General features: G+C 38.9%; 2 protein-coding genes across 2 annotated transcripts in view; one reads left to right on the forward strand and one right to left on the reverse strand.

The window, feature by feature from the left end:
• The window catches only part of LOC112159998 (transmembrane protein 163), a 26,268-nt gene extending 18,336 nt beyond the window's left edge, over positions 1–7,932 (reverse strand). Inside the window, exons 1-2 of the mRNA XM_024294294.2 lie at positions 7,629–7,932; positions 5,948–6,067 (exon numbers count right to left, since the gene is read on the reverse strand). Of these exons, the coding sequence (XP_024150062.1) occupies positions 5,948–6,067; positions 7,629–7,794 (286 nt within the window). The 5' untranslated portion in view covers positions 7,795–7,932. The remainder of the gene's footprint in view (positions 1–5,947; positions 6,068–7,628) is intronic.
• Positions 7,933–9,901: 1,969 nt separating this feature from the next.
• LOC112160097 (cyclin-T2) lies at positions 9,902–20,755 on the forward strand. The gene is made up of 9 exons (XM_024294462.2): positions 9,902–10,151; positions 10,534–10,615; positions 10,689–10,817; positions 12,401–12,461; positions 12,547–12,609; positions 12,788–12,833; positions 15,315–15,478; positions 19,021–19,091; positions 19,172–20,755. The coding sequence occupies exons 1-9, from the start codon at positions 9,994–9,996 to the stop codon at positions 20,081–20,083; spliced, it is 1,686 nt and encodes a 561-aa protein (XP_024150230.1). The 5' UTR covers positions 9,902–9,993; the 3' UTR covers positions 20,084–20,755.
• Positions 20,756–24,332: the final 3,577 nt, after the last annotated feature.

The raw sequence follows: 24,332 nt of genomic DNA on the forward strand, positions 1-24,332 counted from the left end.
AAAAAATTCTGTAATTTGTTACATTTAAAATTAAAAATTGAGTGGATGGTTTACTCAACGTAAAAATATAATTTGATAAAAGCTAATATTTCCAACCATGACTTTTGTTAATTAATCCAATATTTCACTTTTTACAGTGTAGTTTTGTTTTTAAGCTACTTTGTTAAAAAAATAAATAAATGAAACCTTTAGGGGCGAAGAGGTGAAGCAAACCTCTTTAGATTCACAGGTGGAGATCTTTTCAAACGCATCAAACAAGCTGATGGAGCGAAAAAGAAACCGCAGGCTGCAGAGCTCTGTTCTGCACAGATCTGAGTGTAAAGTTATTCCTGCCCTTCATCCTCTCCGTCCTCGCCCCCTCTCCTCCTCACTCCTTCATTAGGAGGAGCAACAAGAAACTCTGAATCTGGGTGTCTGGAAGCTGAAGCCAGGAGCGGATAATTGGCTCCCAAAGAGGCAGGATGGATGTCAGCAGAGAGGAGCTCACATGAAGACAAACCCTCCTCCTCCTCCTCCTCTTCCTCACTCCAAGGAGAAGCAGAACAGAGGATGCAGCCTCTGAGCCGTTATCCATCTGTGATGGAGCTCAGTGTTTCTACAGGACGTCTATGCAGTCATGGAAGTTAAATCAAATACATTTAAATGCTGATTTAAATCAAAGTGTAGTCCTTGAGTTCAGAGTTTATGCTCTCGTGTTTAGGTTAGCAAACTTCAGATGTTAAAAAAATGTTTTTTTTTAAATGGCTTGAAATGTTTGCAACGTTTTTTGGTGTTTCTGTTTCATTGAAACTGAGGTATAGATGCATCAAGCATTTGATAAGTCTATGACTGAACCTGAGAACTGATACTGATGTAAGCAGCGAGAATGGGGCAGCACAGCCAAAATGTAAATATCTGAAGTTTGAAGGTCACTGTGTCACATATGCTAATCAGGAACTCAGCTTTGAGCACAGGACGTTTTCAGTGACCCGATCAGCGGGTGGAATACTAACCTAATATGAATGTTTTTGTCCTGTAACAGCGCGGAGACAGACATCCTCACAGACATCATCGGAGCTCGCCCGCTCCAGATGCCCGGAGACAGAAAACCACCGCGGGAACCGGGGGGCAAAGTACCGAAATTGGAACCAATTAGGAACCGAAACCAAAGAACCGCTTTGGTACCGGAACCGCATAAAACCCAATCGGTGCCCAACCCTACAGATCCGTGGCTTTTGCACCAGTCGCTCCATATGCCGGCACACAGAGAGATGCTGCGGGGGTTGCCAGCTCGAGTCTCAATGAAACATTAAAAAAAGAAAAAGGTCTCCTAATTCCCCCCCCCCCCCCTCCTCAGATTAACATGAAACAGAGAGCCTTCAAGCTGAAACACAGAGACACAGAAACACAGCAGGAGCAGCTGTCATACAGACACAGCCTCCAGCACCGGGAAAATCTTTAAATAATAATCATAACCCAAACATGGAGACATGATTACTGGTGTTTTTGTAGAAATCTTCACAATAAATAAACCTTATTCCTCAACATCATATGTCTTCCACTCATTCTAAGTGAGATATCTACAGACAGAGCTGGTAGCTCCTCCCACATTTTTTGACAAGCGGCGACCAGCGAATTCGCTGCGAGGCGAAAGAGGGGCGGGGCACGCAAATTTGTCACCCAAATCGCATTCGGTGTGAAAGCACCTTTACAAATGAGTTATGAGTAATAGACGAGTCACAGACGAGTTACTGATGAGTCACAGACGAGTTACAAATGAGTCACAGATGAGTTACTGATGAGTCACAAATGACTCACAGACGAGTTACTGATGAGTCACAGACGAGTTACTAATGAGTCACAGACGAGTCACAGACAATTCACAGATGAGTTACTGATGAGTTACAGATAAGTAACTGATGAGTCACAAATGAGTCACAGACGAGTTACTGATGAGTCACAGACGAGTTACTGATGAGTTACAGACGAGTTACTGATGAGTTACAGATAAGATACTGATGAGTCACAGATGAGTTACTGATGAGTCACAGATAAGTTACTGGAGAGTCACAGACAAGTTACTGATGAGTCACAAATGAGTCACAGACAAGTTACTGATGAGTCACAAATGAGTCACAGACGAGTTACTGATGAGTCACAGATAAGTTACTGATGAGTCACAGATAAGTTACTGATGAGTCACGGACGAGTTACTGATGAGTTACAGATGAGTCACAGATGAGTCACAGACGAGTTACTGATGAGTCACAGATGAGTCACAGACGAGTTACAGATGAGTCACAGATGAGTCACAGAAGAGTCACAGACATCTTACTGATGAGTCACAGACGAGTCACAGACAAGTCACAGATGAGTTACTTATGAGTCACAGGCGAGTCACAGATAAATTAGTGATGAGTCACAGACGAGTCACAGACAAGTCACAGAAGATTTACTTATGAGTCACAGACGAGTCACAGATAAGTTAGTGATGAGTCACAGACGAGTCACAGAAGAGTCACAAATGAGTCACAGACGAGTTACTGATGAGTCACAGACGAGTCACAGACAAGTCACAGCTGAGTTACTGATGAGTTACAGATAAGTTACTGATGAGTCACAGATGAGTCACAGACAAGTTACTGATGAGTCAAAGATAAATTACCGATGAGTCACAGACGAGTTACTGATGAGTCACAGACGAGTCACAGATAAGTTACTGATGAGTCACAGACGAGTCACAGATGAGTCACAGATAAATAACTGATGAGTCACAGATGAGTTACTGATGAGTCACAGACGAGTCACAGATAAGTTAGCGATGAGTCACAGATGAGTTACTGATGAGTTACAGATAAATTACTGATGAGTTACAGATAAGTTACTGATGAGTCACAGATGAGTTACAAATGAGTCACAGATAAGTTACTGATGAGTCACAAATGAGTCACAGACGAGTTACTGATGAGTCACAGACGAGTTACTGATGAGTCACAGACGAGTCACAGACAATTCACAGATGAGTTACTGATGAGTTACAGATAAGTTACTGATGAGTCACAGATGAGTTACTGATGAGTCACAAATGAGTCACAGATGAGTTACTGATGAGTCACAGACGAGATACTGATGAGTTACAGACGAGTTACTGATGAGTTACAGATAAGTTACTGATGAGTCACAGATGAGTTACTGATGAGTCACAAATGAGTTACTGATGAGTTACAGATGAGTCACAGATGAGTCACAGACGAGTTACTGATGAGTCACAGATGAGTCACAGACGAGTTACTGATGAGTCACAGACGAGTTACAGATGAGTCACAGACGAGTCACAGAAGAGTCACAGACGACTTACTGATGAGTCACAGACAAGTCACAGATGAGTTGCTTATGAGTCACAGACGAGTCACAGATAAGTTAGTGATGAGTCACAGACGAGTCACAGACAAGTCACAGATGAGTCACAGACGAGTCACAGATGAGTTACTGATGAGTCACAGACGAGTCACAGATGAGTCACAGACGAGTTACTGATGAGTCACAGATAAATTACAGATGAGTCACAGACGAGTTACTGATGAGTCACAGACGAGTCACAGGTGAGTTACTGATGAGTCACAGACGAGTCACAGATAAGTTAGCGATGAGTCACAGACGAGTTACTGATGAGTTACAGATAAGTTACTGATGAGTCACAGATGAGTTACTGATGAGTCACAGATGAGTCACAGATGAGTCACAAATGAGTCACAGACGAGTTGCTAATGAGTCACAGACAAGTTACACACATTTGAGCCAAGTTAACTTAATGGGAAACAGGTAAGAACTTGTATGTTGGGGAAACTAACCCAAGAACAACGATCTTCCTTATCTACCTAATATAGGTAAGAATTAAAAGAAACGTAAGAAGTGCACTTGCCTTTAAGTTTTTTAAAAACATAATGGTTTCTCTGTTTATGCATGTGTGTGTAATATGTTAAGATTTTGTGGTTTACGTCATCTTTTACGATATATGTATTGCACAAACTGATGCGATTTTCCATTTATGCGTAGAGCTAATCAGGATTTAGGAGGTCTTGTGCTGTAAAGCTGTACCCGTCTTCCATTCAACAGATCACTGAAGCTGCAGTAACAGTTTTAATCTTCAGTGGACTTTTATCTCATCCAGCAGAGGTGAGTTTTTAACGGCCTGCAGCGCTCAGACAGGAAAACATTGAATCCTAATGAAGTCCTTCATCAACGTGTCAGCTCTGAGAACTTTTTCACCACTTCTGCTGCTTTCATCTCTGCCTTTGTAAGCGTTAGCTCAGAGCTAATGTACAGACGGGATGGTTTTAGGCACTAATAAAGGCATGGAGTTGTGCAGGTTTATCACTTTATGGAGTGAAGAGTCGACACAGATTCTCAGATCAAAGGAACTAGCTCACTAAGGAAGAAGAAAAGGTGCAAATAAAGGAAAAGAAGGTAAAAAAAAAACTGTAGAGGAAAAATACTTGAAGAGAAAAAATAAAAACTAATACGGGGATGGAACTTGTTTAGATCAGATGAACCAAACATGTCTCCTTAAAAGCTAAGATCGTCAACACCCACATCAACCAAACCAAAACATTGAACATCCTTTGTAAACTAATGGGGGTTTAATTTATGTAAGTTCACCAGATAGCCACCAAGGGGCTTCAACATCAGCAGTTCAGTCTATCATCGACATATACAACCTGGAGTGATATTTTCTATGACTCCAAAAAGGGGTCATTAAACCTGAAGGGGGCGGGCCCATTGATTTGAGGAGCTGCAACATTCCTGGTTTACATTCCATTTTGGAACACAAGTTGTGGGCGTGGTCTCCAATCATTTCAATGTTAAATAGTCAGATTCTGCAACAAAAATATTCATACTAAAGCTCTGGTTCCAACATTCTTCTGAGCAACCCTGTGACTCTGATTTCTACTGACGTCTATGACGCTCAATATGGTCCTAAAAAAACAAAAAAGCAGAAAATACATTTAGTTTAAGGAACTTTTAGTCTGATTTAGGGTCTCCATCAAAATCTGAGAGTTTCTTCAACACCCATTTTCGTTTTATCCATCACCCATAGAAAACGACTTGCTTCTGGCTCCAACCAAATGAAGTCAATTCAGTAGCCATTGTTTGGCAATATGGACGCCACCATGTTGGAGCCAGACGACACCAGGAAGCAGTGATTGGTCCAAGTCGGTCAGGTGTTAGCTTATGGAAGTCCACACCCCAACCAAAGCGGGTTAAGGAGAATCTGTCAATAAAATGTTTTTATTTTTATTGAGGCATCTGATTGGTCGGTTCATGACTTAGATGAAAATTAAAAATCATGTTTAATAAAATTATGATTGTCACGAACAAGTTATTAAAAGGTATCGGAGCAAGTCTATGGGATTTTGTAGAGTCATCTTGTTTGAGATGCAAGCGGGGAGGGGCCACTCCCTCCAGTTCTCTATATACAGTCAACGATCTGCCCTGATCCAAGGACCAATTCCATGATCGTAGAAAAGACTCCTCCCCTAATTGGCGATCATCTTTTCTATCCAATCATTTTTTTAATCAAAAAAACTACAACAGCTCCTTAACTTTCAGATGAGTTCAACCCGCCTGACAGGTAAGTAATTTTACAGTAAAAGCCTGTGACACGTTCTGGTCACATGACAGCAGCGACACCAGGTCAGCGGTCACTACGAGTCTGGAGCTCAGACACATCTTTAGTCATGTGAGCGCACGCTGATGAGATAATGGAGCCAGAACATCTGCGGTCCGTTCCTGAGGGACGTCTCTCCTGACCGGCTGATCCAATTCCAGCAGGAATTCACAGATAGCTTCATGTTCTGGAGCTTTATTTTGAAGGGCAATGAACGTGTAGAACAAACATGAGAGTGTTTGTCTCTGCAGGCGTGACCGTCGCTAGCGAACCAGCCCCGCCCCCTCCACAGAAACTCACTGAAGGCAGCGACAGCCAGGACGATGGTGGCCACGATGGACGCCCACGACACCCACAGGGCTTTCTTCCGGAAGCTCTGGGCTTCATGAGGCTTCAGGCGCATGCTGCTCTCCAGGAGACCTGCAGGCGACACGCAGGGCAAAGTTACACTCATGTTTATGAATACAAACACGTCATAACACATGAAATACACAACTTTTAGTGAAAATATGCCCCAAATTGGAAGATTTACAACCACAGAAGTCCATTTCACACAGAATAAGAAATAAACCCTTACATTTAAAAAAAAGTTTGTTTTATTCAATAATATTTACCTAACATAATTAAAAATCCAGACATTTGATCATTTTTCTACACCTATATTATATTCATTTTGTTACTTTTAAAACTATTTTATAAAATATTTTTGCCTAATTATAGATATATTTCGGGATTTTTCAAAATATTACAACTTTTTTTAACCTACCAAGATTCTAAAAATATAAAAAAAAATAAAAAAACTTTACTTTTGTATAACAATATCAAATAATATTTATAAATTAATAGTCTGCTTTTGTAGAAATTTAAAATAGTTTTTTTAAAATAGGAAATAAAAGTTTGCTTGTGTAGAAATTATAAGATTTAAGAAAATAAAAGCCTTCTTTAAAAAGAACACGTCTATCCAGAAATTTTACATCAGATTTTACAAAATAAAAGTCTCTTTTGTAGAATTTTTTTTTTTTTTTTTTGCAAAATAAGAGTTTTGTAGAAATAATGAATTGGGTTTTGTAAAATAAAAGTCTGTTTATGTTGAAAATATGAATCAGATTTGATAAAATGAAATTCTGTTTATACAAAAATTATTCATCAGATTTTACAATTTTTTTCAGTTTATTTTATTTTATTTTGAACACTATTTAAAAAAAAAAGTCTGTTTATATTGAAAATTATGAATCAGATTTTATAAATTAAGTTTGTTGACGATTAAATTAATTAGGTTTTGCCAAATAAAAGTCTTCTTTTGTAGAAAATACATTTAATTTTACAAAATAAAAGTCTTCTTTGGTAGAGAATAAAGCAGATTTTACAAAATAAAAGTCTTCTTTTGCATAAAATAAATTAGATGTTACAAAATAAAAGTTTTCTTTTGTAGAAAATAAATCCTATTTTACAAAATAAGTCTTCTTTTATAGTAAAATAAGTCAGGTTTTATAAAATAAAATTCTCCTTTGTATGAAATAAATTAGATTTTACAAAATAAAAGTCTTCTGTAGAGAATAAATCAGATTTTACAAAATAAAAGTCTTCTTTTGTAGAGAAAAAAATCAGATTTTACAAAATAAAAGTCGTATTTTGTAGAAAATAAATCCAACTTTACAAAATAAAGCTCTTCTTTTGCAGAGAATAAATCAGATTTTACAAAATAAGAGTATTTTGTAGAAATAAGTCAGGTTTTATAAAATAAAAGTCTACTTTTGCAGAAAATAAATCAGATTTTACTAAATAAAAGTCTTCTTTTGTAGGGAATAAATCAGGTTTTATAAAATAAGTCTACTATTGCAGGAATGATAAACCTGGCTTTATAAATTAAAAAGCAGACGGGTAAACCCGCGATCCTCATCAGGTTTGTGGATCCAAATAGAGTCTGGGTGTTGTTTGGGTGGCGCGTGAGTCCCGGTGGCGGCAGACAGACACCACCCACCTCGGTCCTCTATGCTGTCCGTGATCTTCATCTCCTGGTCCATCTTCAAGCCCTCTCCGGGACCCTCCGCTTCCCGCTGCTCCTCTTGGGGCTGCGTCGGCTCGCACTGGCCGTTCGCCAGCGCGGGCTCCCCGGTGGCGGTTCGGTTCGGCGGCGGTTCGGTCATGTTGTCTCTAGAAATGTCTCACCTGCGTGAGAGGAGCCGCTCAGACGCCGGGCGGGGGAAGGGGGAGGGGGGAGTCCTCGTGGAGTTGGGAACCCAGCTGCGCCAAATTACATACTGTGCACGCGCCACAACCGGACATTGAAGGGTTTGGATTTCAAAATAAAGGCACAAATATTATTTTTAAAATAGTAATTTTAAGCTAATGTTTCCAGCTATAAACAGCTGTGTAATTTTAGAACAAAAAGTATATAATTTGGGCTCAGTAGTTCTTCTGTTATCTTGGATAAAATTTAAATGAAAATATAAAATAGAACTTAGACATTTAAGAAAAAAAAGTTAGTCTTGATAAAAAATATATTATTTTTACCGTAATTTCTAATTTAAATGAAAATATAAAATAGAACTTAGACATTTAAGAAAAAAGTTAGTCTTGATAAAAAATATATTATTTTTACCGTAATTTCTGAAGTAGTTATTGCCTAATTATAAATAAATGTAATAGAACGTCTGTATAACTAAATATTTGATAATTATTAATGACTTTACATTCACTACTGCAGATAAATAAAATATTTAAATATTAGTAACAATATAATTAATATTAGCATTAATTTTCTTACAAAAATATAACAATTTTCATACGCAATAAAATATTTATGTATGCTGCTTCCTTTTACCCAATTTCATAAGGGCTGAACAAGCAAAAACATGTACATGTTATTATTTTATTGCTCTATAATGTGTCTAACTTTTATTAATTATAAAGAAAAACAATTGAGAACTTCCTCTAGCGTTGAAACACTTTAAATACGTCCCATTAAAGTTGATTTAGTAACTTATTTTGAAAGCGTCGACCGGAAGCTGTGCCTCTTTTGTGTTTACAGACATGGTAAAGGACCCTGCGCACAGATTGGTAACAAATAACAGAAAAGGCTGAGCCGTTCTGCTACAGTCACACATGGACTCTAATTATGAACCTTTGAGGGTTCACAGACTGAAAGGAAAATGCAGAAATTATAAAAAGACGGTTCAGATTCAGAAAAGAAAAAGAAATGTACAACATCCCTTGAAAGAAAACAAATGTATATTTGTCTGCCTCTTATTTCTTTTACTTTGAGATACTTTCTGTATGTACAAACCACAATAACCGTACAAATCATATTAAAATAAAATGAATGCTGCTGATCTTAATTTTTGTCACGGGGTGCCCTCTAGCGGATGAAGTGAGGTACTGCAGCACTCAGAGCTGCTTTTCAGGAGGGAAAATAAAAATAAAAAATGAAATTAAATTTGACCCCATAGAAAACGTTCAGGAAAATATATAAACAAACCATGAAAAACGAAGAAGAAAGAAATCAACACATTCCATAAAAATCGTTGACACCAACTTAATTTAAACAATAATCTAATTTCAAAAACAGGGAATGTTTAATGACTTTTTTATTAATATTTATGAAAAGATATCAAATTAGTGAAAATAATTGTTAAAAAGTTGTAATTTCCCTTTTAAATAGATAGCTGTTAACACTGTGTGACCCAAATTCCTGCGGAAAATGAGATAAACGAAAAATCTACAGTAAATTTTAATCCAAATGTTCTCAACCTAGTTTCTTTTTTATACTCCCACTGTAAAAAATGTTCAGCCAAAAATGTATTCTTTAATCTTTAGCACTAATTTACAGATAAAAAAGTTCATGCATTATTGCTGTTTTTATCTTGAAAGATAAATAAATAAATAACATTTAACAAACTAGAAAGTAGTGAAGCATTTAAAAAATAAAATAAGACCACCCGTTTTGGAAATTTAATATTTTTATTACTTGTAAGAACAATAATTGATAATAAATGTGATTTATGATGTATAAATGTAAAGAAAAAAGGCATTTATTTTCATGGGTGAAAAATAAACTGCACTTTTATATCAAGTATTAAACATACTGTTTAATCCCTTAAATATTTAATTTTGTTTAAAATTGATCAAATAAATAATTAAGTATCAGAATCAATTAATGGCTATAAAATTGTGGTTAAATTAACTTTAAATTTACTATAAATGGTTTTTGTTGGAAGCATTACACAAAGTCGCCGCTAGAGGCGCTGTGAGAAACTCCCATTACCGGTTCCTGGCTGCCTCTGCGTGTTTCCGCCGCCTCGCTCCCTCCCGATGCTAACGCCGTCCGGCTCGGCTGCGGGAGCGTAATGGCGGTGCACCGGGGACCCTCCACGAAATGGCTCTTCACCCGGGAGCAGCTGGAGAACACGCCGTCCCGCCGCTGCGGCATCGAGGCCGACCGGGAGCTGTCCTACCGGCAGCAGGCCGCCAACCTCATCCAGGACATCGGCCAGAGGCTGAACGTGTATCCTTTTCTGCTAGCCGGTAAACAGCCCGGCTAGCGCTGCTAGCTCACTTTCAGCTCGATTTCCCAGCATCCTCTGATATATAGTCCCACTTTTATTTCACTATTGTGTCTTTAAGCGTTACCTACAATCATTCTTAAAGTAATATTTAACATTTTACGCTGTTTACGTCCATTTTCGCTCGCTTTAGCTAAATGCTAGTCGCTAAACCATTGTTTGGCCTCTACACTGCAGTCTATTGTTAGCTCCTGACTACGACGCCAAAGAAAAACACAATTTTCACACTTAAATGTCACTTAGTGCGAATTATTTTCCCTTTTTACGACATTTTCCTCCAATTTCGTCATCAAAAATGCGTATTTTCCTTAACTGCGTATCCAGCTCGCAACTAATAATCAATACCGCCATAGTTTATATGCATAGGTTTTATATGATCCACTCATTCACCAAGTTCCACAGAAATGTAAGTATTTGTTGGGAGGGTTTGGGCTTTTATTGTGAAGTCCTGGTGTGAACTCTCTTCCTCCCTGGTGTAGATCATCTCTCAGACCACGCTGTTCCTGGCAGCTAAAGTGGAAGAGCAGCCCAGGAAGCTGGAGCACGTCATTAAAATCGCCCATGCCTTCATTAACCCGTCGGAGCCGGCCTTAGACACCAAAAGCAGTGTGAGTATTTGGCTCCTTTTTGTTCCCGTAGGGGTACGACAACTGTCAAAAGTGACACTTGACCCTCAGATGTGAGGCGTCTTCTTTGATTCTGCTACTGACTCATGGAAATTGTGTTTTTAACATGTTCTTTTGGTATTTTTATAAAGTCAATACGACTGTATCCTTGCACTTTTCTTTCAAACGGTGTTGACTTTTATAAACAAAGTACCTAAAGCCAAGTGGGGAAAAAATGAGCTGCTGCATGACCCCCGCTATTGTTCATGTAAGCTTAGCTTTTTCTGTAGTCGCACTACTATAGTGTAAAGTTATGCAACCGTGTCGTGACGGTCCAACTATGAGTGGAAATGCTCACCCGAAGTGCCTAGACCACTCTTAATCGAACCGTACTGAAGGTCCATGGTGTTCACACTGCACAGGCAGGGAGGGGCTTCTTCGGTAGTGATGCCATCCATACGTCACGATCTAATCCTAATCTTTGATTAGTCAAAGTTCAACCTATTTTAATCTGTAACACATGTTCAGTGACTATGTATTTTATACGTAGAACCTGAAAATAATCTTTGAAAATTGCATAGCGATGTGTGAACTCGAGCGTTTGAACGTGGTAGCCCGAATAGCCTTTTCACCACACTATACACGCATAGATTTTTCATAATCATAATTAAAAGACCACTGGAAACATTTTGAAAATAGATCAATCTTCTATTTTGTTTAACTTTAGTTTTAAATTTTCATGTCTTGGTTTTGTTTGGGGGTAAAACAGACAAAACCCAGCGTAGTGTCTAGGTTTATATCATTTAAAGTAACGGTACAATCCTCTTTTGTATTTGAGATCTCTTGCCTGGTTTGATCACCAATATTCAGAGTTTAGTTGTTTTAGTGTCTCGAGCTTTTATTTTGACCCTTGACTAGAATTATCGCCTTTAACCTTCTTGATTCTCAGCTAATTTCAGTTCCACTTTTTTTCCAAATGTATCCATAAAAGAAGGAAAATTCTGAACTAATCGTCCTATTTAAAGTTAAAGTCCCATTTTTAGTCACTTTCTATAGAAATAAGGGTATTTAATTTCAAATATCTGTAGCTGTGTTTCAAATATTGTTACATCATTATATCCTTCAGGATTGTTGAACACAAACATTTTGACAGAACTACTGTCTGACTTGTGTGGCATTAATGAGTAGAGACACTGTCAAGGTTTTTTCATTCCTAAAAGACTTGAGAGACTTGAAACAGACAGTATACTTATTATTATTATTATTATTATTAACCACAGCCGTCTTAATTTCTGTTATTTGTCTGGAAAATGTGCTTATTTGTAGCTGAACCACATCACAGCACTTTACCTGTAAATAACCTTTATTTTGAAAATTAAGTAGAGTCTTTTTAGGTTTGAGTTTTCAAAAAAGTGAATCGATTTTCACTTGAAATGTGAGAAATTCATAAGAATTTGATCAGAATTCTTCATTTTTATCGTCATAGTTGAGCAGCACTGGTAGTTGTATGGTTGGACTAGTGCATTTGATGAGTCGAGCAGACAGAGGAACTATCTGACTGTTCTCCGGCTCTTGGACTCTTTCAGGCGTTCCAGCTGCAGGCGCACGAGCTGGTAGTTCTGGAGTCAATCGTGCTGCAAACGCTGGGTGAGTTCTGCTGCTGGTCACCGCATTTTTCTCTATTATTGGAACCAGTTTGTAAAAGTGTCACTTTTCAACGTCTCCTCTGCAGGTTTTGAAATAACAGTTGATCATCCTCACACAGATGTTGTGAGATGTTCCCAGCTAGTGCGAGGTATTACTCTCTTTCATCCTTTTTTTACCCATAGAGCTTTCAGAATCTGTTAAATTAATGCATTAACGGGAGTTTGAAGACTGTTATTTGCGGGTATTAAAGGGTTAAATGATTTTGCATGTTGCTATGGCGATTGTCCGACGCTCTCTAACTCAAACCCTTCTCTTTTCTTTTGCAGCAAGCAGAGATTTGGCTCAGACTTCCTATTTCATGGCTACCAACAGGTTATTATCCTGTTCCCATTCTTGCACTGTAATGGCACACTATAGCTTCCTGTCCTGCAGGGTCCCCCTTCCTGTGTCCAACGCCCTGTTGGCGCCCGGTCCCTGGGAACCCCCGGTGGGGGGAAGTACCGGCCGGGCCGCCGTGCGGTGTATTGTACAAGGGCTCACTCTTGGCACATAGGGGTTGAATGCACAAAGCGGAGTGTAGTGGTGCTGTTCACCTCTCCGGGTTGTTTGGTACGGAGTGTCTAAAAAAACAAAACAAAAAAACGCTGAAACGGTAGCCTGAATATAGATTGCCGCTAAAGATTCTTAAACTTATAGAGGTTCTTGGTAAGTATAGTTCACAGTTCTTTAATTTTTTTTCTTTTCTTTTTTGTTGACCTTTTGACCTCAGAGGAGTTTTTATAAAAAAAACTCCAAACTACACTGCAAACAGAATAAAATTACCGGAGTATGTTTGAGCGTGATACGCAGGGCTAGGTGGATAAAATCGATTAATCAATCCGAATTGATCCAAGCTTAATAGATCAATAATCAATCCATAGAAGTATAGATCGATCTAATGCATAATGCTAAAGTCTGTTAGCTTGATGCTAACGTATAATGGAATTTCCCATAGGACGGCTAATGCTAACGCTGGATCGACCTATAGATACATTTTTTTGGAAACATTTTTTTAAAGTAATGATTGGATTGGATGGATTTCCAGTTCCACTGATTCGATATGCAAGTACAAATATATTTGTTTGGCTGTCGCCATCGTTTTGCTTTATATCATTGTACAATTGTGCAGAACCCATCAACATTGGCGCTTTAGCTCCAGTGTCGGCGTTCTTTCAACTATAACTCCTCAACCGTTCACACGATGGGAATAATTCCAGTGGATTCTGGAAGCTGAGTAAAGCAGCTTCGCTCTGATATACAACACTGTACAGTTATGACGTGTTTACACATTTGACGTAGAAATTACGTTAATTGCGTAAACAGCGGACAAGTTGCGGTAGTTCAAAGAACGGGTTATTTGCTGTCGTCAGCGACGGCTCGGGGATTAAAGGGTTAAATTATATTCTATGGTTTTCCGAGGAAGCGAAATCGTGTTTTACGAAAAAAGCTGCTTTGCGTTCTTACACTTTAACTAAAAAGTGTTGCATATTAGCACAAGATTCTACGCCAATATCCATCTAAGTTATGTTTAGTGCGTAGCTGGCGACACTTAAACAACACTCTGACATCAACGCGAATCAGCTAATTCAGACATATTGACATATTTACGTCACTTTTCTCCGCCTCAAAAATAGCTAATTTTTGTATTTTAACAACTCACTTTTGCTAATTTTTGCATTTTAGCTCAAGGCTACTACAGAATTAGCTGAAAATATGCTAATTACGTTACCGATAGAAGAGCTATAGTTGCAGAAGAATGTAAATATTTGAGCCTAAGCCGCGGTGTTGAAGGCATAAGTTCCGATGCTAACATCGATGTGATGCCCGAGTTTATTATGCAAAACCCTGCTTTAAACAGCTTTACGCCGTAAATCTAGAACGTAAACCAATAAAAATGTCTCTGTAGCTCTAAATACTTTATTTTTAGAAATGACGAAAAACTGCATACTGCCACCTACTGTATGGGGGTGGAACTGATTTCGTAATTTCATGTATTGAAGACATTTCTTGCTTTTAAAAAGTTGGTCTTTAAGCATAACTAATCCATAATATTTATAATCGGTAGGTTTGCAGTGTAGTTTGGGAGTTAGGGAGAATGAAGCACAGAAGACTTTGGGAGCTCCTGTACACCAAAATGACGACGAAAACCACAAATAGAAACAAAGAGTCCTCTGACGGTGTCACAGGAGGAATCTGCTTTATTTTTTATAAGAACATGACATTCTGAGTGAAAAACAACATTATTCACCTCAAATTTATAAATTAAACGTTCATTTTTAACTAGAAAAGAGGCTCTAATTAGCAGCTAGGATGTTTACAGAGTTCTGTTTTGGTGTACAGACGCCCCAAAGTCCAACAGGGTCAGATTTTTGGGGATTTGGCTCTTATTTTGTAAAACTCAGTGATCATAGGTAATAAAATGTGCTCTTTCTGCTGAAGTCATGTCTGCTTGTGTTGAAGGATGAACATTTTTTTACTTTCACACCTTAATTCTGTGATGATTCTGCTCTTTCAAAATAGAGTTGAATATTTTTAATGGAATTATATTTCAAAATAAAATGCTTCAGTCATTTTTAACTCATCAAATTAACGATATTTATCAGAATTATTCAATTTTTTTCAATTTATTTAGTATTTGTGAATAGTTTATCTATAATAACGTGATTGTTTTTGAGATGAGACACATTTTTGATGTTAGATCGTCTGGCTTTAGGAGGTAAGATTGATGTCAGGAAGTGTGTTTTGTTAGAAGAAAATGGGATGTTTTCTGTTTTAACCCTTGGAGTTTTCCCTGCTTTTTGTGTGTCCCTGCAGTTTGCACCTCACCACCTTCTGCCTGCAGTACAGGCCCACAGTGGTGGCATGTGTCTGCATCCACCTGGCCTGTAAATGGTCCAACTGGGAGATCCCCGTGTCCACGGATGGGAAGAACTGGTGGGAGTATGTGGACCGAACCGTAACGCTACAGCTGCTCGACGGTGAGAGTCCTTTTTCTTTTTGAAATGTTTATTTTTTTGACATAACTGGTAATTTAACTGCTGCAGAATTGTCCTCAAATTTGTCACATTTGTTTGTTAAAATAAAGTTTGCTTTTATTGAACAAAACTGAACTAAGGTGGGATTTTAAGACCTGTTTGTTAAAAAAAAATAGAAATCCTGTACATAAATGTACATAAATGTAAAAAATAAATAACTTTTTGTTAAATTTGTTCCAAAAACCTTCCAGAACAACATGAAGTTTATTATAGTAAATAAATTCAACCCAACAAGGACATCTAGTGGCAGATTTAAGTCATTGTATCCTTCTAACATCATGACTGAAACCTCCATTCATATATTAATGCAAGATTGGATTGGTTTAAACTAATTCCCTTTTCATCAGATATTTATTATTTGTGTATATTGGGGCAAAAAAGCCTCAGTCAGAAATTCTTCAAGCTGTTTTACTTAAAATGACAATTTTGGTCTGTCGTATTTATAATAGAAAGAATCCGGGAAATCAATGTTTGATTTTTGAAGAATTTATTTATATAATGAAGCAGAAATTGGTTGACAATGATGGAGATCAAATGTTGAGTTGAACACTGTAGCTGCTATTTTGGTCCATTCCTCCTTGCAGATCTTCTCGAGAGCTGTGGTGTTTTGGTTCTGTTTCTGGACTTCTCTATTCTATTGATGTCTGGATAGAATTTTCCCAAATGTCAAAATGAAACTTTTTATGTCTATGGTACTTCGTTACCATGGTGATGTGTTTGGGATCATCCATGTTTTACCCTCAATGTTCTCACTGATGGAAGGAGGATTTTATCCAAAATCTCACCATCTTTTTCTCCATTTATCCTCTCCTTCATACGGATTGGTCCTCTTTTCCTGAAAAGCAGCTCAAACCATGATGTTTCCACCTCCATGCTTCACATGGAGTACCTACTATTCCTCCTCCAAACTTGGCAAGTGACATTTATCCCAGAGACCTCCACTTTGGTCTCGTTTGACCACACAACATTCTCCTAATCTTCTAATCTAATCCTAATCTTCTGGATCACCCAAACGTTCTCCTGGGAACTTGAGAAGCAGGAGAACCTTTGGAGCTCTGAATCCACGATAATGTTACTATAGTAACCAGCTCTTGGCAGGTCAATGACCAGTTCCCACCTGTGATTCTGGGATGTTTCAGAGGAGATCTTGCATGGAGCTACAGGTGGAACATATGATGAACATTAAAGACTTAAAGATTAAGTGGAACTACTTGCAGAATTTGTGACTGACAAATACTTTAATAGGAAGAAATTAAAAAAAGAAATTAAACAAGCCGGAAAATCTTAAGGAGTGAATACGGAAGACAAATTCAGATCAAATGAAAGTCTCCAGATGAATCTAAACCAGTTTTTGAAGCTGAGGTTGTTTGAGCCACTGTCGGATACAAAAAAAAACTGAAACCAAAATAATTACAAATCAATAAATTTGTCAGGATTTGAGTTTTTGTTTCCATCCTCCGAAACTTCAGCTTTCATGAACTTTTGTGAAGCTTGTGGCATCACAGATAGCTATGTACACGCCTGGTATTTCATCCATGGCGTTCACACTAAACAAGCAGGGAGGGGCTTCTTAGCGCACGTCTGCCACCTAAAGTTGGAAGAGGCTTTGTGGGAAATGTCGAAGTGATGCAAATCTCGCGATTTGGCCTCAAAACAGTTCAGTGCCAGTATATTTCAGAATATGGATGAATCGAATTCTTCCCCTACATTTATCCCTCCAAATGGAGAGAAATTGAAAAAAAGTACCTTCAAATTTAGGGCATCAACTTGTGCTCAGATACTCGCGGTCTGCTTCCAAAAATTCAAGTACGAATGTCGGTAACATCCAAGATCGCTGATTCGCGATCTTTATAAATATAGTAGATAACAGTAAAATATTATCTTGGGGTAATTTATTTTTTTAATGTTGATTTTAAGTGTATAAACTTAAACAAAACCCAAAGAACAGAGCTACTGCCACCAGAAGTAAACACATCTTCATGTCGGTGAATCTTTTGGTTTTCAAAGTAAAACTAGCGAGAGCTTATTTCTGTTTAAAAACTTAGGATAGAAAACTGTGGAGAGCATTTTCAGGTTTTCTAGATAAATTATCAAAAAACAACAATCATTTTTTATGCTTTTTATGTTGTTTATTTTTCTATTTTACTGCTTAATCTTTATGAAAAAAATCATTTTTTTTAATTTAAATCTTTGTTTTTATCAGTTTTGTCGATTCTGATCTGCTGCTCTAAATAAAAGTATAAATGGTTGTGATTTGATACAAATCATTTTTGTTTCTTCTGTTGCCAGTAAAGAGACACACATGGCAACAAACAGTATATTAGAAAGTAAGAATCGTGTTTCGATTCGTGAATTGAATCGGATCGCCACCTAAGCCACGATCCACAGCCCTAGTTAGGGCGGAGCTACGATTTAATCCATTGATTGGTGGAAAGCTATTACGACAATAGCAATCACCCCACCAGCACGTTTCCCGACTGGAGATCCAAATAAAAAGTTTTAGCTGTGTTCTTCTTTACATATAGTATTCCGACCTTATTGTCAGGGACCAGAGACGACGAATCCGCAAATACGGAGACCAATCTAAACCGTCCAGGAGCACAGTAGTTCGGTCTAGACTGCACAGTAGAAACTAAGCATAATTAGCCATCTGGATTAAGTGGCTCAACGTCCACGCAATTCTGTACGTAGAAACACAAAAACGTCAGTAAAAACATACGTAGCTATATGTGGACACAGATGGCCAAAACGCTCCTTAACGTAGACTTTTTATTGGAAGAGTCCGCTTGAACACGCGTTGTGTAAATGTTTGGACTGTCAAAAGTGATCAGTTTCAGTAGATCAGGGGTGTCAAACTCAATCGCATGGGTAGTCAAAATCCAAAACACACCTTAGGTCGCACTCTAAAACTACATTTTTAATACTTTAAAACCGTAACTTTTTAACATAATTATGAACTAGATATATAGCATTACAGATAAAACTAGTGTGAATGCTGTAAGCTGAAGATGCTGAAATTGATTGCTAAAAACGCTGAAGCTGAAAACAAAACAAAAAAATAAAACTTAAATTAGCCAAAACAGCTAGCATGTAGCTGAAATTTTAGCTAAACTCCAGAATACCCTAAAAAATCTTAATAAATACCAAAATAGTCCAATAAGCTAACAGAATGACAATGTTTAAAACTTTAAAACCTTAACTTTTCAACATAATTATGAATAATAAAAATACAGGAATATTATTTCAGATATAAAGATTATTATAGATTATTTCAAATATAAATATATTTTGTAAAAATTATACAAGTTAGAAATAATCACAAGTTAACATCGAACCATTAATAACAATAAAATGATCTGGAGGGCCGGATAGAATCACTGAGGGCCGGATCCGGCCCCCGGGCCTTGACTTTGACACATGCTGTAAATAAATATAAATAAAGAAGCTAGCATGATTTTTTACAGCAACATCTTTGTGGTTTTCAGAACTCACCCATGAGTTCCTGCAGATCCTGGAGAGGACGCCCAGCAAACTGAAGAGGATACGGAACTGGAGGGTAGGTGATCGGGCGTTTCCCGCGGCGGCGGCGTGTAGGCGCCTCAGAACGCTCATCTCTGTCTGCGCTTTCCTTTGCAGGCGATCCAAGCTGCTAAGAAACCAAAGTCGGAGGGCTCCGCCGTGGAGACCGCCTACCAGGGGACGTCCTTAGACAGCCTCCCCGCCGTCGCCAACTCCTTCTTCTCCAGCACGGACGCCGGCGCCATGCCGGGCCTGAACAGCATCCCGGCTCCCTACAGCCTGTACCAGAACCTCAGCGACCAGTTTTCCCAGCCCCCCCACTCGGACTTCACGCTGGTCAAGCACAAACATAAAGCTGCGGGCGGGGGCGGCGACCACCAGCAGCTGGGGGCCGCCGCCTTTTCCCGCTCGCAGAAAGTGTTGACTCTGGAAAAGTACCGGGAAAAACAGGCGGCGGAGCTGCAGAACGGCGTGAAGGAGGAGCCCGGCACGGACATGTACATTCCCCCCGCCCCCCACCACCACCACCACAAGAAGCACGACGGCAGGAGGGAAAAGCCCGGCTCGAAGAAGCCGCGGGCGGCCACCGCCGCCACCTCCTACGCCGACGGCGGCTCCTCCACCAGCGAGGAGTTGAAGATGCGCATCAAAGTCTCGTCGGAGCGCCACGGCGGCTCGGAGGCCAGCAAAGACAAGCACAAAAGCCACCGCCACTCCAAACACTCGTACTCCCTCACAGCAGGCGGCAGGGAGAACGGAACCACCCGCGCCGCCGCCCACGGCGACTCCTCCGGTTCGTCCCGTAAGAGACAGCACGCCGACGGCCACCACCACCACTCGTCCAAGAGCAGCCGCTCCTCCAAAGGAGGCTCCTCCCACTACTCCTCGTCCTCTGAGGGCGGCCCGAGGATGATGGAGCACCACGACGGGACGAACGGGATGATCCTCTCCAACGGCCAGCACACCGACTACAAAAACACTTTCGACATGCTGGACTCTTTACTAAGTGCCCAAGGAATGAACTTGTAGCCGCGGAGCCGCCGGCGGCGATTAGGACGACTTTTCTAGAATTTTAAAGAATTTTATTTGTTTTAAGTTATCCGCGTCGAGTTTTATGAATGAATTGAAGCCGTGACTTTGAACAGAAGCGGGTTTTTCTGCATGTTTGAGTCACCAAAGGGAAAAATCGGTGTTAGCAACCATCGTTTACACCGCTACTTTATTATTATTTTTTAAGTTCAAACTTTTTGTTCCACAAAAACAAAAAAAATACATCTCAGGTCTTGAACTTTTTGGATTAAAAGTCTTCTACCTGCATCTGTGGAGATGCATCACCTTCACGTGCCGGCGAAGACCAGCCGAACTGCTACTTAACTAGGAAGTTCCTTCAGAATAAAAGCACTGAAGACTGTCTTTTTGGGGACTACTGTGACGCGTAGACTCGAGAAGAAAAAAAAAACGAGAAATAAGGATGCTCCATCTGCTGTGAAAGAAAAGTGATTGTAACTAGTCACTCGCTATTCAGTATGATTCATCAGACCGATAAACTATCATTGTGTGTACATAGGGCTGTAGTTCAGATTCAAACTGTTGTTTATTGCACCAGTGATCAGTCCAAACTTTAATGTATTATGAGATCCAAAGCAGGCTGTGTTATGAACATTTATGTATTTGGAGCCCAAATAAAAGATGTTAAAGTCATTTCTGCTTTTGAGACTCGAATGGTAAGCTTTTATTTTGAAATGTTGGGGAAAAATGTCTGTTTAAGACTATTTTAAAGCCAAAAAAAGGAAATATTGACACTTTAAAAGTACATTTAAAACACGAACGTTCCAAAATGGTTATTTTTGGTCGTATAAGAAGAAGAACCATCTGCGGCCACTTTTCTTATGAAAATCTGCTCCTGTAATGTTCCAGGAGCTTTTTTTTTTTGTTTCCACTTTAAGAAGAAAAGGGGGCTTTATTGTTCTGCTTCTCTGGCTCAGTAAGACAGCTGGATCACGAGGCGTTCTGTCAACAGAACTCGCTCCATCTGTCGCCGCACAGACAGACCGATCCGAACGCGACTCCAGAACATTAAACAGAACTTTCTCAACCAGAACTCTTCACTAAGATCTTTTTTTTTAACAGAACCTGTTGGAATTTGTCGCTTTTATTTTACGTTGAATAAGGGATGCAACAATTCACGTCCCCCACGATTTGGTTCAAACCTAATTTTCTTTCAGTTTGATGTAGGATTTGTTTATTACAAAAATAAAAATATGGAAACATAATTTTTAAAATGGATAATTTAGGGAAAAGAATTGCAAAAACGGAGCCCATAATGACGGGTTTAGTCAGACTACCTTAATGCAGATGGTTGAATACAAGTTTTTCTTATCTCTGAATTAAAGGCCTTCCTGCATTTGAAGATAAAACAGTCAGAATACTAACTAAACATTAGTTAACTGCCAACCAATGGATTCAGTAACTTACATTTAGACTACAGTCTCATAACCTTAAATGCCACAATCTAAATGCAATTTTTTTTTTTTAATCAAAATCGGCAGGCTGGCCAACGACATTTCTTTTTTTTTAATTGCTACACGTGATGCGGTAACCGTGGAAGTTTTAAGAAAAAGGTAAAAATTGTACGACAAATGGAGGATTTGGTTAGCGGCCGCTCAGGCACATTTGTATTTATGTATTTATTAAAATATGTATTTAAAAAATATGTATTTATTTTAAGTGTGTCAAAGATTAAATAATAACCACTTAAAATGTTTTTTAACGATACTAAAAGTTCTTCGTAACCAGGACACGAAACCTCAGCCTTTGTAAAGGAAGGCGGCTCCGCTAACCACTGCTCCAACATTTGATACAGCTCTCCCAGTGTGATAGATGATTGACAGGCATCTCTAGTGTTTAAGGTTTAAAGGTTATAGTTGTTAAGGGTTTGAAAAGAGCAAAAGCAAAAAAAAAAAAACAAGATTGCTTTTACAGCGGTTGCATCAGGCAAGGTGGGCCGCTGCATCAGACAAATGTATTAATTATGTCAAACTTTTCAGTTATTTTATTTATGGCTTTAATTATGACGTTTTTTTTACATTTTACACTAAATAAGTGGTGTGTCAAACTGTATTAAAAAAAAAAAAAAAAAAAACATTGCAATTTGGCATCCATCCCGGCAGATGGCGCCCTAGGCGGCCGCCTAACTCGCCTTATGTCCAAGGCCGGCCCTGCTGTGCCCCCATCTGATACATGCAGCTCTAATCGTGATGAAATATTTGCTTTTATTCTATAAAACTGGATTTATTTTTGAGTTTAAACAAGAGAGAAAAGTGTGAAAATGTTCAAGTGTGTAGGTCAGGGGTGACAAACTCAATCACTCAAGGGGCCAAAATCCAAAACCCACCTAAGGTCGCTAGCCGAAAAGGATAAACATTTAGTGAACACTCTAAAACAAAATTTTTAAAACTTTAAAACTTTTTTTAACATAATTATAAACTAAATATATAGCATTACCTGCAATAATGCTAGTGTGTATGCTGTTAGCTAAATTTGGCTGCTAAAGATGATGAAAATGCTAGCTAAGATATTAGCTAAATGCCAAAATAGCCTAAAAACAAAAAAATGTAGGTTAGTCAAAACCACTGGCATGTATGAAAAATAGCTAAACTTCAAAATAGCCAAAAAAATAAAGAAAAGAAAAAAAAACTGAAAAAGTCTAAGTTAGCCAAAACAGCTAGCATGTAGCATAAATATTAGCATAAATATATTTTGTCAAAATTATAAAAGTTAGAAATAAACAAAAGATAACATCGAGCCATTAATAACAATGAAATGAAATTATGTGGAGGGCCGGATAGAATTACCCCAAAGGCCGGATGTGAGAAAGGGTTATTAGTAATTCTTAATTTGTGATTTTCTGGAAAACCAGAAAATTTTACGTTTAGACTCATCCTGACATTTTTACACCTCTTTTGTTAGCCTACAAACCGATCCCGGCCCCACATCAGAGAAGAAAAAGTGTTAGCACACCATTTAATAGTTAAATAATGCTTAATTATGCATTAACTAACATTAATAAGGGTACTTTATTATTATCGGTGTTTTTAGGTTTACCTGCAGAACCTTCGTGGTGTTCTTGGCCAATTTAAGGGAGTATTAGTGGGGATTTATTTTGTAATCTAAATAGGAGTGATGGGAAATGCATGTATTGGTTTTGTACTTTAATAATTAGTTAATTTAGTCTCTCCTAACAGAAGTTATTGGTTTAAACTATTTTTTTCTGCCTTCTCCTCCGCGGTTCATTCGAGGCTGGCGCACTTGTCCTGTTCCCGATAATTAAGCAGCTCCATCTGAGCAGACGCAGCATTTTCACCCAGTATTACCTTCTAATTTTAGAGAGACAATAGGGAAATTCAGCGGGAGGACGTCAGTGAAAATTCAACCATCTGGACCTGCTCGCACGCCGGGTAGGAGGGTGATGATTTTATTTTCGGCAACCGAACGAGCCGAACGCCTACTGCGGTTATGAGCAACAAATCCCAGAATTATGAGCAATCCGAGGAGAAATCAGCGTCCGGGAGGGTAATTAGAGGAGACGCAGAGGAGAGAGGAGTTTATTGTTCCAAATCTATAAGCATTTCTCCTGAAAACCACCGAAGAGTCAGTTGTTATGATCCAAAAAGTCCACTAGATGGCAGTCCTACACCAATCCTGTCGTCAGAGTCCCGCTCAACCAGATCAGTAGCATCATTTTCACTTTTTATGGGTTCTCTCTCAAGACTGTTGAATAAACTTGGAAAAGAAGGGATACGGAATCTCTCCATTCCCATCTTCAGTCACAACAGCTCCGGCTCTGGATCCCATCCATCCAATTAGCGGATAACTGTAGGACGGTCCTGGTCATTTTTAGCGACAAAGTTTTTGCCCTCACACCCCATGCGAGCCCTAATGCAAATGATGGGCAGGAAATGGCGCTGGAGAGTGGCGTAATTATAAGCCATTGAAAGTCCATTGTCATTTCTGTCTGAGAGGTCTCTCTTGAAAAATCAGGAGCTGATGGAAACCCTTCTAAGTACCTGCGGTGGAGCTGGAGGGGCTGCTATTACCGCATGCTATAGCACAATTATGCCCCCGTGATTGACAGCGGCGTGAATTAGACTGGGTCTTCGCGGGGTAGTTTACTTTTTGTGCCACTTTTCAGCAGGTAGCATTAACAGCTAATAGATCGCAGCCACCTGTTCCCCGCCGACAAGACATGATTCCACACTTTAACTTGGTCATTATCCCC

The sequence above is a fragment of the Oryzias melastigma genome, linkage group LG2 (genome assembly GCF_002922805.2).
Source record: "Oryzias melastigma strain HK-1 linkage group LG2, ASM292280v2, whole genome shotgun sequence".
NCBI lineage: Eukaryota > Metazoa > Chordata > Actinopteri > Beloniformes > Adrianichthyidae > Oryzias > Oryzias melastigma.